Below are 14,761 nucleotides of genomic sequence, written 5' to 3'. Positions count from 1 at the left end.
GGAAAAAATGTAAGGAGAAATTGACATGTGACATAAGGGAGTTTTTTTTTATTATGTTGTTAATAGAGAAAAATTAAAATTCAAAGAATCTGAACTGTGATATTAAAATTCAGTGCGAAAAATGTCAAAAACTTTGATGAGGTGAAAAAGTACAATTATTCTTAGATTAATGGTAAATATTAAATTATATAGATAGATTAATGTAAATAAATAATTTGAATGTGAAAAATGATTTCAATTTCATCTAATGTTCAATAACTATTACTTTTTAACATAACAAAACATAGATGTTATAAACACTCAATTTTTTAGTGGGGTAGTGACATGAACCAATCACTAATTAATATTAAATTATTATTAGCATATAAAATATATAATATATAAAAAGTAGGAAGAAAAATATGTGAAGAGGAGGTGACACGTGGCATGAAGGAAAAAATATAAGGAGAGAGTGACATGTGGCATAAAGGAAGGAGAAAGTAACATGTGACATGAGAGATTTTTTTTTATTATATTGTTAATAGATAGATATATAGATTGCATTTAATCAAAATCTTGCAAATCAAAATCTTGCAAGTCACTAGTACAACCTTTTTAAATTTCTGTGCTATTTTCCATTCTATGAGCCCCTTATTCACATAGGAACCTGCACTCGACTAAACACAATTCGTACTTTGACATCAGCTATGTGATTATTGATAATTAAGGATTTGTGAGTTAGCTTGATCCCTTCCACGGTGGGATTTTTATTATTATGGTGAGATAATGACACTCTTAAATGTCATTTCAAATTCCTATATTACCGGTCGATTTTTGGTTAACTTAACAAATAATTGGTTTCGATAGGCTTGTAAAAAGACAATTGGGTGTGAATAATCTCATCTCTAAATCCTGTATACTAAAAATGAGAACAAATGAATGCAGACAACGAATGAGTTTTATTCATTATCATTGTATCATTTATATTTAATCATTATTGATTATTTACTAAAAAGTAATACAAATAAATAATAAATGATATACTTATTGTATATAAATCTGTATAATATATAAATATTACAATCTACTAAGATACCAATACAAACAAGTAGCAATACTATTGGGAATAGTCTTGCTGGCCAATGGTTAAGAGATTGGAAAGTAATGTATCTAATTAACTAAGAGATTGACATTTTAGTCTTCTTAATTCATATAAAGACTTTGCTTTTTAGGTTTTTTAGTCCCACAATCACAAACGCTGTTCACAGCACTTAACAGTCACCAATTTATTTCTCTATCATTGACTTATTATTTCTACTGAACCACACATTCAATTACCCTCTATCCATCTAATTTTCCATCAGTACATAAGTCCGTTCAATAAGCATTTAATTTTCCATCATTATTATTCTATCCTAAAATCACAATCTTATCCTATCAAAATTTTAAGAGAAAAAAAATGTATATACTAATTATATAATATCATTGTGTCATCCACCATTCATGCTTGACTATTCAAAAAAATTAATATAAATGAATGATATCTTAATTGTGTATAAATCTTTACACTAACAATGCATAAATATTACAATGAAATTTTAATTTTGTTTCATGCCCATATAAGTTTGACTACAAATAATGAAACAATTCGCCTATCCTATTCCTACATCAATAGGAGATTATCATATACCTTTTGTTGCTAAACAATAACGCCTTAAGCTAATGATTATAACTCCAATAAGGTAAAAACATTACACTTCTACATTTTCCAAGAAGCTAAACACACTCACAAAAAAATCTCTCTAATGGACACTGCATTTGATTAATGATTAATGATTAATCCACCAATTACTACCATAATATCAAATTCCTATGCTTTACCCACAAATATCTTCTTCCTTATAATCTTCAATAGAAAGTTAGAAACTTATACTCTTACATGAAAACAAAAGGCAAAACAACAATTCATAACAGAAACAGTAAAAGGACACATTATGAAAAATCACTGGGTTGTGATCTTCACCATTCAAAACATTAACATTTTTTATATAAGACTTCAAAACCAACAACAACAACAAGCTATGATACAGAGTATCCAAATTGATCCAAATATTACAATATCATAAGCAATGTTCATTCACCGTTAGATATCCATGAAAATGAATAAGGGTAACAATAAGGGACAATCAATCACTCATGAAATTAGCATGAGCGCTTTGAAGATGAAGATACCATGTTTCTCCAAAGATAACGTCCACTCGCCATGTCAACAAATGTCCAGAACCCAGATTCTAATGCAACCCTAACCTGAATCACAAAAATTTAGGGGTTTTAAGAAAAACAACATTTTTATGAAAATTGAAGCAAAAGGGGGAAATGGGTCAACCTTGGAATTTCCAATTGATGAAGGATTGGAAGAATCTGTTTTTTCTTGAGTATGAGGAACAACATCATCATCGTCTTCAACGTGTGGTTGAGATCTTAGGTTTCTAAGTACGAAGAAACCAGCGAGGGTTGCGGACAAGAAAATGAGGATGAGTCTGAGAGGGCACATTTTTTGGGTTCTCTCAATTCTCAAATCAAATTCCTATGTGAAGAAAGTGATTGAGAAATTTGCTTAATTATGGTGTTTTCGGGATGTGGAGTAATACATGATGCTTAATCGTCTTCAGAATGAATTGAAATAACACGGTATTCGTTCCAAACTCAATTTATTATTTAGTTTGGATTAATGAAATAAATGAGTTGAACTTGTTACATAAACAAACCGGACTATAAGTTGTTCGACTCGTTAAAGTTGATGAACTAGCTCAATATAATTATAATATATATATCATTTTTATATTTATATTATATTTTTATATATAATATTTAAATATATAAAAATTAATATTTTATATTTATTGTTATTAAAACATGATTCTCCAATAGTTTTATGTTGATTGTTATTATATTTATATATATAACTTTATCTAATATTTTTAAAATTTAATTAATTATTTAAGGTGTAAAAATGAACTAATTCAAATTAAATTGAACAGTTTATAAACTTTAACTAAATCAAATTCGAGTTAAAAAAATAAATCATATCAAACTTATGTCTAAGTTTCGAGTTGGATTCTAAACAATTTGATTCAACTCAGTTTCTAAACTTAATCCTCACTACCCAATGATAATAATAAAATAATGTGCAAATTGTGTCATAAGATTGTGAATCTCTAAGAAAGGTTTTCAAATTTCGATGCAATTAATTGCTGTATTTTGCATAATAAATTAGTATAACTTATATGTGTTGGTTAGTATGAAAATTTATACATAATTAACATATAATAAACAAAATTTTAATAAATTGATAGTATATAAATATTTGAACTTTTTTTCATAATAAATTAGATTAGATCATATTAGGTTTGAAATTTCAGTTATCCTACATTTATATTTTTTTATCAATTTATACCTAGTGTATTCGGTCAAAATTATGGATACGTTCATATTTACATCGACTAGCACTAATATACAATGTTTATGCAGCCGAAAAATTGTTATTCTTTCCACTATTATTACATGAATGAAAAGTTTATTAATCCTTTTAATTTTTTTAATTAAAAGAATCACACATATTATTACCGTCAGAGTCAACTTTCTTTATATTTATTTATATTTAATAATAGAATGTATATCGCGTTTGATGCAGTTATTATGAGATTCAACAATTTTATAATGTAATAAATTGACGTTGTAACTGTTTTTCCCTCTATATACATGGAAATTAAATCCTGACTACAAATCTCCAAACTTTTATCAAACTTCACACTTTTAACACACCCATTGTCTTCATTTAATTTTTAGATTTGGTACATTTGTCTAAAAGTAATAATATAACATTTTAATTTATTTGAGCATATACTCTTTTTACTTGGGAACTATGAAGTATAATGGTCATATTATTTGTCTTGTGCTAGAAGTTTATAACCTGAAATGCTGGAAATAGTTTCTTTGCTATTACACTAGACACCATTTTTTTTATGTATTATGTGTATTTCAACAATTTTATACGACAAAATTCCTTTGATTTTTACCAATGGGCGTGATTCAAGTAGTATATGCTTGATTTCTTTTAAACAATGTTTTGGGTTCGAGTCTTGTGGATGAAAAAAATGTCCACTGAGAGAGTTAGCCCCACATACCTGTAGATGTTTACGGCTCGGACAAGATTACCTCTAGTACGATGATACATGTGAGAAACAAAAAAAATTCCCTCAATTTTTACAATTTATTATATATTTATTGTAATGTAATTTTTTTAAATGGTTAGTATGTCGCCGGCAATTAATTATGTTATTTTTGTTTAATAATGAGTAAAACGTGGATGAAGAATGATACTAAAATTTTCATCCACTATTTCTTATTTTTTAATTAATCTAACCATTGGTTTCATAAACATATCCTAATCAAAAGTGCTGCAATGCTCACCCACCCTAATTTTGTGATAAATTAAAATAGTGAACATAATATTTATAATCAGTATATTATATATTATTTATTTATATTTTTTTTTTATTGAAGAGTCAATAATAATAAAATATGTAATAAATCATATAATAATAACATATAAAATTTATATAGTGTCTGTAATTTTTTTCTCCTGGAAGAGTTAGATTAGGGGGTGGTGGATACAGACAATGGAAAAGGTAACGCATGTGGTTAGTAGTTCAGTCAAATTTTATAAAATAACATAAAAATAAAAGGTTACTTTGTGATTTATAACAATACAAAATAACAAAGAAAAAGGAGCACTAAATTAAGAAACCCCACTTATCTGCCAAGACAAAAAGTTGTAAACATTGGAGCACATCTTCTCGGATGTGGATCATCTGTCTCTAACAGTATTACATTATATATTTTAAGACAATCATATATTAACATGTAGATAAAATAAAAAATTTAAAAGCAAAAAGTAATAAAATGAAGTATTTTGATTGACTTGAGACACCTCTTAGGACATGTGATCTCCATCCCATCTTGTCTCACAAAATGTGTCACTTCATGTGTTACTAGATGCGATTGATCAAAAAACTCTTAATTATTAAATTTTAAACTTAAATATTTTTTTTCCAACCAATCGCATTAAGTAATACATTGAATAATACGTTTTATGAGACAAAAAATGTGGTCTCATATTTAAGGAGGTTTGAAGAGGATTATAAGCTAATCAACAATCTTATTTCACAAAAAAAAAAAATAAGTTTGTAGCCCTACTAGGTAAATGGGGGATTTTAAAAAAGTCTCAAGATTATAAACTCTAATATGAGAATCCCTAAAAGTGACTTATATCTTATAATCTTCAACTTTATAATATTTTTCACATCAATTTACCACATTCATCGCGTTTTATTAAATATGTAAGCTTAGCAACATTTAATCATCGACATTTCAGCCTTCGACCAATTTTACCAAACACACTTATATATAATGAAATACTTAGGCCGAAGTTTAATCTTATTTCTTGTTCAACTTATGTATTTATTAACTGCAGATGTAATAATGGGTAATTTTAATTTCAGTTGGACTCGATACTTATTTAATGACCTATAGAAGCTCATTCTTTCCAACTTATCCACAAGTTTTTCTTTTATAATCAAAAGCATCCCCAACTTTATAGATAAAAAATTAATCTATTTTAAAATATATAACTACCCCTTCCTACAAGTGTCATTCTCAATAATCGAATATTTAACCTTTTGGTCTATCTGAAAATCCAATAAGATCTTACATCACTAAGTCCATTAAAACACCAGTTCCCTCTGGCGTACATATTGCTTTTTTTATAAGCTTTGTTAAAACTCAAAACAGTCAAATCAGTGATTAATGTCCAACATTCCACAGCCACCTTTTTAATATAGAGCATTCTTTCTATAATTGCAAATTAGTTTCAATAAGAATTGATTGACAAGGCCATATCTCAAATTAGTTTCAATAAGAATTATGCAATTGCAAACAGGAATTATTATTTTGTTCTAATGTCATTTTAAACTAGGAAATAGTGGAATTTGCACCTTCATGGTTTACATAAGTAAGATTGTTTATCTTGTAACCTCATGAGTTTAAATCCTGAAAATAATATCTTCGCTTGAACTGGTAAATACGACGTAGACCTACCCTCCCAGACCCCACTATGCCGAAGCCCGACTTTTGATTATTATGTTTTCTTCAACAAGTGAGAAAGTAATAGTAACAAAAAATATGATTGATGAAGCCAAAAATGTTGCACCAAAGTACTCAGTAAAGTGAGTTCCTAGTTACTTCTCTGCCAAGACTAATGATATGAAAAAAAGAAGTTAGGAACAACTAATGTTGCATCACCCAATGTTGATATATCAACCTAAGTTGGCTTATAAGGTCTTACATAGATCATGCTTAAATTCAAACAGCATGCACTCTGGTGTGTTTGGATTTTATGACTAAAAAAGACTCATTGAGAGCTTTTGAAAAAATGTTCTCTAACAATTAATGTTATAGCAAACAAGCATTTGGGTGAAGGTCCTAGTTTCAAACTTCAAGACACCTTAACTACTTTCCAACGTTCTTAGGGGAAACCAGACGAAAAAACTTGAAAACCAGAAACAAAACAAAACCACCTTACTATATCTTTCATATTTTCACAAATCGAGCTATGTTGGCAAGAACTGTTCTTAGGCTTCGGATACCTGCTCCGGATTTTGAGCTTACCATCATCTGCATTAAGCACAACGCATAAGACAAAGCTTAGCAACAATGTCAGTAAAAGGGGGGAAGTATGAACAAATGTGAGATAAGAATCAGCTTACCAAAGGCTGAACTATAGACTGGTTCCCTAATAGACTCTGAACAAGTATGCAGAAGGTTGTTAGTCTCCAAAAAATAACACTAATTTTCAGATAAAAAGTTTATTTCGAAGGCAAATACTCACCTCTTCAATTTGCATGGCACGTCGAGCCACATCAATTGGGAAAACCACATCTGTCTTGGTTAATACTACCTGGTACTTAGTTCTTGATCTGCAAATTGATATCACCCGTCAAATAAATTTAGGTATAAATGACACGCTCCATTTTGAGTTTATATGATCACAACACAGGCCAGACTTCTAGCTGTAATTTAACCAAGGAAAAAGGAAAGAACAAAGGTGCACTTCACCAATTGCCGGTGTGGTGTGTACCTTTCCATTAGATCAATTAGTTCGTGATCTCTCGGCTTCATACCCCATTTTGTATCAACCAGAAGGCAAACTTGTCTGAGACCAACTCTTGTGGAAACATACTCCTTAACCTACAAGTAGAGGTTTTCCAGAAACAATTTATCCATGCTTAATAACAAAGCAACTCAAAAACCACTACATATGTCAACAATAAAAAGAGGAAAATGCCAACCATATACAGTCCAAGAGTGAAGACAGATGACACAAGTAAAATAAATATCTATTAGCTAAGAGCAGCATTGGAAGCTTAGTGAATAGCAATTACAATAATTACATATAAACTTAAAACTTTGAAAAGGTAGCACCTATAGCGATATGAACTTGAAGCAATATAAGGAACAACTTGAACACTGAGAAATTAAATACAATTTGCACACTTACAAGCTCCTCCCAATTTTCTTTCACTTCATCTTTAGCATATGCAAATCCATATCCTGGCAAATCAACTAAGCAAAGCTTTGCTCCCAGGTTGAAGAAGTTAATTGTCTGCAGAGAACGCATCATTTGTTATAGAAGATATTCCATATTTCAACACATTATCTTTTGGGTTTCCACATATGCGAATTTTTATGAACCTAGGATACCTGTGTAAGGCCAGGCTTGTCTGATGTACGTGCAACTCCCCATTGTCTAGTGAGTGCATTAAGAAGAGACGACTTCCCGACATTTGACCTTCCTGTTAACCAGAACACAATCAGAAAAATATCACTTCATTTGAAAGTACATTAACATCTAACATCCTACACTTTACCCAGATTTGTTCACTTGATCAGATCCCTCAAAATAAGGTGGTGATGAAAACAATCCTAAATCCTTCTTATCAGTTATCACTATACTATTATTATTCGGGGAATGTTAACGACTAACCAGTACCCTAAGGGCACTAATTAAGGTAATAAAAGAGGTAATTTCACCTTGGAAATCATGAATTTAATACTTTGAGAACTTGTAAACTTAGTATTCTAATACATTTTCCCCTTTATTGTTTTCATTAACAAGTGCCTGTAGGGCACTCATTAGCAATAATCATATTTTGGATGACAGATACAGAACAACTAACAATAATGAAAACAGAAACAAGATAATAATTATCAAATATCAAAAGTTCACAACCAAACCAAATAAATGCAACATAATTGAAGTAACCTAAGAAAACAAAGGGACAAAGAAAGAGAGATGAAATGATAGTAATTTAAAATCCTACCAGCAAATGCAATCTCTGGAAGATTAGGAGGAGGAAATGATGATGAGACCTTCGCAGCAGCAAAAAATTCCAATTTATTTTTAAAAGCCTGTCTCAAGTAATCAACACAGAATGTCAACATTAACTGAGGCAAAGCAACAAACCTCAAATTGAATAGCATTGCATAAATTATTTTTTCATACACATAAAACAGGTACATACATTTTCTTCAATTCTCTCTCTTTCTGCGCTTTTAGAAAATGGAATATTATCTAATGGTGCAGAAAGATCAATATTGTAACCTGCCCTTCTTAAATCAATCAACCGCCTCTTGCCCAACAGCTGCGAATAATAAAAACAGTGCAAGAAATCAAAATATATTCATGGAAACAATAAACAACATTATCAACATCAATCAAAGTCCCTGCTCATACAAATTACATTGTTTTCGACAAAGGAAAGTATTGAAGGGCTAGGTTGTATTGCACGGAATTCGGCATTCTTGGACATCACAGGTTCCTTTTCAGGCTCCCTTTTATTTTCTTCTTTACTTCCTGAAATTAATTTAAGGTATCAATCCTCAAGATATCCATGTAAACCATAAAAAAACATTAGATTCAAGAAAAACAATAATTAACCATGTTATTGTCTGCTCGCAGATAAACAGTACAGAAAATAGTCAGTGTTTGAACTTTCAACAGAAAGCATAAATATTCAAGGAAAAACACTTGTCAGATGTTTCAATCTTTTAACTGAAAGCCCCTTCTTCTGAAATTAAAATGTCGGCATTTGTGCTCACGAGAAAGGGAAAGTGTGCTATAAATAACATAACCCTTCTTAACTATACTAACTAAAAACAAGTTTACTTTTTACCCACGGGCCACGGCTCATCATTTATCAAAATTTCAGTGTTCAAAATATAAGACAATAATTCAGAATTTCACAATTTTATTTGTCTTCTCTATGTAAATTTAAGTCATTAAATCAATACATATCTAAACTGCAGGTCGCGACTGACATAACTTGCCCATCTTATACATCAAATCACGGATATGGGTGTTCAATTAATAATAAATATTGAATTATTTGGAATTAAAACATACATTAATTAACATTTACAAAAATGTATAATCATTAGCACTTAGCAATGTTCTCTCAATCACCAGTATGATGTCAGAATAAATTTTACAATTCCAAAGGCAAATATTAGCACAAAAATACAGCAGAAATGTCAGACAGTATCAATTATTATGCAAAGAGAGGAAGATAGGTCACCTACCATTGATATCAAGGACATCATCTACTCTTTTTTTTGAGATGTCATTAGGGTACTCGATCCTTATTACTTTTTTCTTCTTCTTCTTTGGCCGATCATCTAGTATCTCAGCATCACCACCCAACTTTGCTTGATCTCGGTCCCTTTTCATTAACCCGGATCTATCTTGGTCCTTTTTCGCTAACCCTGGTTTATCTTGGTCCTGTTTCTTTATAATACTTGAATTTTCCTTCTTGTCCTTCACCTTGTCAGTCGAATGCTTGGTTTTTTTACCACCACTCCATGATACTCCAGGACCCCACATTGTACGGTGGTCATCGGTTTTCTCTTCAAGAAGTTCATGTTTCACCTGATTCTCCAGATTCTCAAACAAAGTCTTCTTTGATTCTCCACCATCATTCCGTAACTTCCCATTTTCAAACCTTTCTTCCTTAGCATATATCCTCTTATTCCTCCCACTAGAATTCAAAGTTCTCAACTTTCCTCTGTTCTCACCAAACTCCCTTCCCATCCCTTCTCCATTTGAGCCCATTCCTTTAAATGTCACCCTTTTCTTCAACCCATTTTCTCTATCATAAACCCTATTCTTATCAAAAGAACTTTCATTCTTTCTGGTTCTTAAAGCCCTCCCTTCACCTGATTCCGTTCCTTTAAATTTCCCCCTTTGCTTAAACCCATTTTCTCTATCATAAACCCTTTCCTTGTCAAAGGAATTTTCATTTTTTCTGGTTCTAAAAGCCCTTCCTTCTTCACCTGATTCCATTCCTCTAAATTTCCCCCTTTGCCTCAACCCATTTTCTCTATCATAAACCCTTTCCTTGTCAAAGGAATTTTCATTCTTTCTGGTTCTCAAAGCCCTCCCTTCTTCACCTGATTCCGTTCCTCTAAATTTCCCCCTTTGTTTCAACCCATTTTCTCTATCATAAACCCTTTCACTGTCAAAAGAATTTTCGTCCCCTCTATTTCTCACAGAATTCCTAGAAACTCTTACTACAACTTTAGCCTTCTTTTTTAGCTTCAACCTTAAGCTTCCCTCAGTAGACATTGTTCTATCCAATGTTACAAAGTTACACAGTTCACTCTTCCACTATATCAATAATTACAACAGTGTCAAAATCAATAGAAAAAAGAACACCCCATTTGTATTATGTGTGCAACAAAGCATAAAACAACAGGGTTAGAACTACCTTAAAGAGTTATTATTTCCTTGAGAAGAAGCGATTAGAAGAAAAAATAAGCAACTGGGTTTCGCTGTGGAGTTGGAAAGTGAAGAACTTTGCAGCGAGTTTATGAAAAATGAGGTTGTTGTTGGTGGTGGAGGCAGTGAACCTCGTACATGAAGGAAACAAAGGTTGTGAAATTTTAGTGTTGGGTTGAATAGGTTGAGAATAAAAAATGCCATGGGCTCAAATAGCACATGCAAGAAAGAAGGACTAGCTCTTCTCAGTTTTGGGCTTGCTACACCTATCTTTCCAATATACATATCAAGAAATATAATAAATATGAGTACATTACGAGTTTTAAGGAAATATTATTCAGATAACTCTTATATTATATTGTAATAAATGAAAAATAATGAAGAATTATAATGTATGTATTATTTGGATTTGTCTTTACAATATACTATATTTTGTTTACCTTAATTGTACTTAAAACTATTTTTTGTTTAAAATATCACACTTATTTTTTATGTAAAGGTAATTAGTATTATGTAGGTAAAAAAGAGGGATAATTTTGTGTAATTTCAGTAATTTAGTCATATTTATTCTATTTCTTAGATATGTAATTTGTATAGGTGTGTAAAAAAGGAGTGTTTTATAATTTACTCTACTAAATATTACTCAAATACACTGATCAAATACTTGTGACCTGATCTTATACATCATTGAAGGTAGATTTTTAACTTTAGCAATAACAATACAAAAATGGTTTTGAAACTATGGGATTAGTAGTAGGTAGACATAATACTCATCATCATTACAAAGAAATGATAATTACATGATGTAACAGTATTAGTGTAAAAATGTATACATAATCATTATATTATTCATTATGTATTTTGATTATATTTTTAAAAAGATAATGATAATTAAAATAAGAATGGTAGATGATGTATCACAATGTATAGTATTGTATATACTCTTCTCTCAAATATAAGCATAGAAAAAGAGAGACTCGTCCAATAGGTTGAGAGAGATGTTTACTTAATTGATAAAAAAGAAAAGAATGTCATAATTTCTAAAGCCAGGAATCAGGGAATAAATGAAACCAGCATTTGTAAATGGTTCCCCTTGATTGCTTAATTTATGATTACTAAAGATTAAATACATTCATATCTAAAAAGAGAGTGGAGAACCAGATTATGAGTTACAACTCTTCAACTACCAGCAAAAATAAGAAGAAAGAGAAAGTGCACACTAAAAAAAGAAAAAGTATAAGCAATAATGGAAGACAATCCTGTTATGAATATGCCTATGATCCACATGTAAGGGGACTTCAACCACCAATGTAATGAATATGCCTATGATCCATATGTGCTTTTATGCAACTTTTAATTATTATTAAATCAACATACTATTTAACTTAGGTGATGAAATCTCAATACTGCAACTAGTAGATGACATAGTTCAGAGTTAGATTCTGTTAAAACTTGAACATGCTTTTTTAGTCACATACAAATTTAAACCACTTATGCTGAAATTACAACATTGACAGTTTTATCCCTGTAACCAAATTAATAGTTGCACCATAAGATTAGTCATCTTAGATACTAAACTCTAATGAAGTTTCAGAAACTGTTACGAGAACTATTATTTAAAACCTTGATCACACATTTAAATACTGCATACTCATACACATAAAATACCTAGGAATACTTATTTTCACATGGCATATTGCTGGTTAATTACTTAATTCTAATATTTTCTTGGACAAGGTAAAGGAGCAATCTTTCTTTTTAAATCTCTTCTAAGATTTTGTGCATGTAAATATTTTTTTGGGCATCTTTTGCATAAGGATGAATTGTATGTATGGGAAGTTACCAAGGAATTAATAGCTTAGATAAGATTGGATATAAAAAACCAATAGTTACGAGTGAAATATATATGTACTATCAATATAAGAATTTATACACATTTAGTATATCATTTGTTATTCATTTGTATTACTTTTTAAGAGCCAATAATGATTAAACATGAATAATGAATAATACAACGTCAGTATATAAAACTTATATATTGTTGCATAAATCTTTTGCTGAATGAGTCATATTTGTGTATCTTGCTGGAAGCAATGATGAGAGAAAGTCATTTGGTGGACATAGTTGGTTCCTTTGCTTTCATTTTGGAACTTTTTCTTTGTACTAGACCACCAACTTTAATGTTTTTCCTATTATAAACAAAGTTATGTCTTTCCACATGACCACATCTTTCATTTCAGCTCTTCAGAATTGGAACAATTCCAAGGTTTCAAAATAGATAAACACACAAACACTAAGAGCTAGCAAGGTTGTTGTTGAACCATATCTTTGATGGGTAATAACAAGTTCAAGTTGTCAAATATGATGCCAAATGCTTGGTTTTACAAGCTCAGAGACATGAACAGATCAAGGAAGCAAAATGGTTCTTCTCATCATGTCATGAATAGCAAAGTAACTTCACCATCAACATCACAAATGTCACAACCAAGATACTCACATTATTTCTCCATTGAACCAAAAAAAGTAGGTAAGTTATGCAACTCCCCTATTTACACCAAATATTCAAACATCACATTCATTGATTCACCAAGAAGGTCATCATCCAAGAGAAGGGCCATAAGAAAAACCATTCATTCCAAAAACAATTGGACTAAGCCAAATCACATTCAGTCTCCAAACTATTATGTTTCATCTATAAAGATTTCATCCGAGTCAAACCGAAATGAATATGATTCATCTGAGTCTGATTGCGATAAGTTTTCTGCTCCCAATTTGGTTAATAGGCTTAGCTCTTCAACTGATGATATAATCATTGACATGAGCAATGGTGAATCCTTCACTGGAAATTCTGAAAATCTAGATGAATTTCATACAATTTCACAGATAGAACTTGCTCCAATATTGACTAAACCAGTGAGGTTTGATGATAAGGTAATTGAAGCAACTAAGTTGAGGAGTTCAGCTAAATTGGATGAGCTACATGCTTATCAGTCTATAGCTCGAAAATCTAGAACTCAAAGAGAGCAAAAAACCAGTTCTATAGCTCGAAAATCCTCGGCGAGTTCTACTGGTATAAGACTTAGAGTAAATTCTCCAAAACTTGCAAGAAGGAGTGTGTCATCAAGTGCATGCAAGGCCTCAAAAAATACAGGGTTTCCAGAGGGCTTTGCAGTTTTTAAATCCTCTCTTGATCCTCAAAGAGACTTCAGGGATTCAATGTCAGAGATGATTAAGGAGAACAAGATTCGGGCATCGAAAGATTTGGAGAACTTACTTGCCTGCTATCTTTCACTGAATTCAAGAGAATACCATGATCTCATTATCAAAGCATTTGAGCAAATTTGGTATGGCATGGCACAACTCAAATTGTAAAGGTCTTAGGTTATCTAATGCACATGCATAGTCTTGTAAGTAACACCACTCTGGATCAACATTTGTACTGAACTTTCAGGGTTCTTAATTGTTTATCCTCAAATAATGAATATTTCCAATCCTTGATAAACTGAAATTTACTGTGTCAACATGGATTTTTGTGTCAATAACTTGATTTAGAATTAGGATATGAACTGTGATAAAAGACTCCAGTTTATGAACCTTTCTCTTGCTAGATGGCTTAATGAGCAACATAATACTGAAAAAGGTACACGCTGAATGGCCTTGCCACTTCCTTGTTAAGGTTGTAGCTGTTCTAGTTGTCTAGGTTCTTGTATAGTGTCAAATGTGAACTCAATTTCCATAAGTAACTCTATAGGGTTCATGATTATAAATCTCATTTTACCATTACTAAATACATAGAATAGACCAAAATGGTCAAATTTGGATTGAAAATTGATGAGTACTCTACTAAGGAAAACTACACATGTGTGCATCCTGAGTTTGCCAGATTTA

At 31.0% G+C, this 14,761-nt stretch overlaps 2 protein-coding genes and 1 long non-coding RNA gene across 5 annotated transcripts; 1 reads left to right on the top strand and 2 right to left on the bottom strand.

Moving 5' to 3' along the window:
* Window positions 1-1,962: 1,962 nt before the first annotated feature.
* Window positions 1,963-2,614, bottom strand: LOC109340816. The gene is made up of 2 exons (XR_002106844.1): window positions 2,366-2,614; window positions 1,963-2,286 (listed from the first exon to the last, which is right to left on the bottom strand). It is a non-coding gene; the product is annotated as an uncharacterized LOC109340816 (long non-coding RNA).
* A 3,740-nt stretch (window positions 2,615-6,354) lies between these two features.
* LOC109340818 (nipped-B-like protein B) lies at window positions 6,355-11,035 on the bottom strand. Of its 3 annotated transcripts, none has more exons than XM_019578561.1 (11): window positions 9,849-11,035; window positions 9,679-9,818; window positions 8,841-8,953; window positions 8,622-8,741; window positions 8,421-8,508; window positions 7,801-7,892; window positions 7,598-7,702; window positions 7,178-7,287; window positions 6,929-7,016; window positions 6,807-6,842; window positions 6,517-6,714 (listed from the first exon to the last, which is right to left on the bottom strand). In XM_019578561.1, the coding sequence occupies exons 1-11, from the start codon at window positions 10,718-10,720 to the stop codon at window positions 6,631-6,633; spliced, it is 1,848 nt and encodes a 615-aa protein (XP_019434106.1). In that variant the 5' UTR covers window positions 10,721-11,035; the 3' UTR covers window positions 6,517-6,630. The 3 variants fall into 3 exon arrangements, with proteins under 3 accessions (XP_019434103.1, XP_019434106.1, XP_019434105.1); XM_019578560.1 differs by having other exon boundaries at window positions 9,679-10,762; window positions 10,863-11,035; XM_019578558.1 differs by having other exon boundaries at window positions 6,355-6,714; window positions 9,679-11,035.
* Window positions 11,036-12,944: 1,909 nt separating this feature from the next.
* LOC109340817 (transcription repressor OFP1-like) lies at window positions 12,945-14,377 on the top strand. Its single transcript, XM_019578557.1, has one exon. It carries the CDS (start codon window positions 13,205-13,207, stop codon window positions 14,243-14,245), a length of 1,041 nt encoding a protein of 346 aa, XP_019434102.1. The 5' UTR covers window positions 12,945-13,204; the 3' UTR covers window positions 14,246-14,377.
* Window positions 14,378-14,761: the final 384 nt, after the last annotated feature.

This window comes from Lupinus angustifolius, unplaced genomic scaffold (assembly GCF_001865875.1).
Source record: "Lupinus angustifolius cultivar Tanjil unplaced genomic scaffold, LupAngTanjil_v1.0 Scaffold_260_25, whole genome shotgun sequence".
Lineage (NCBI taxonomy): Eukaryota > Viridiplantae > Streptophyta > Magnoliopsida > Fabales > Fabaceae > Lupinus > Lupinus angustifolius.
The sequence above is the reverse complement of the archived record's forward strand: the minus strand, read 5'-3'. Positions and strand labels throughout refer to the sequence as shown.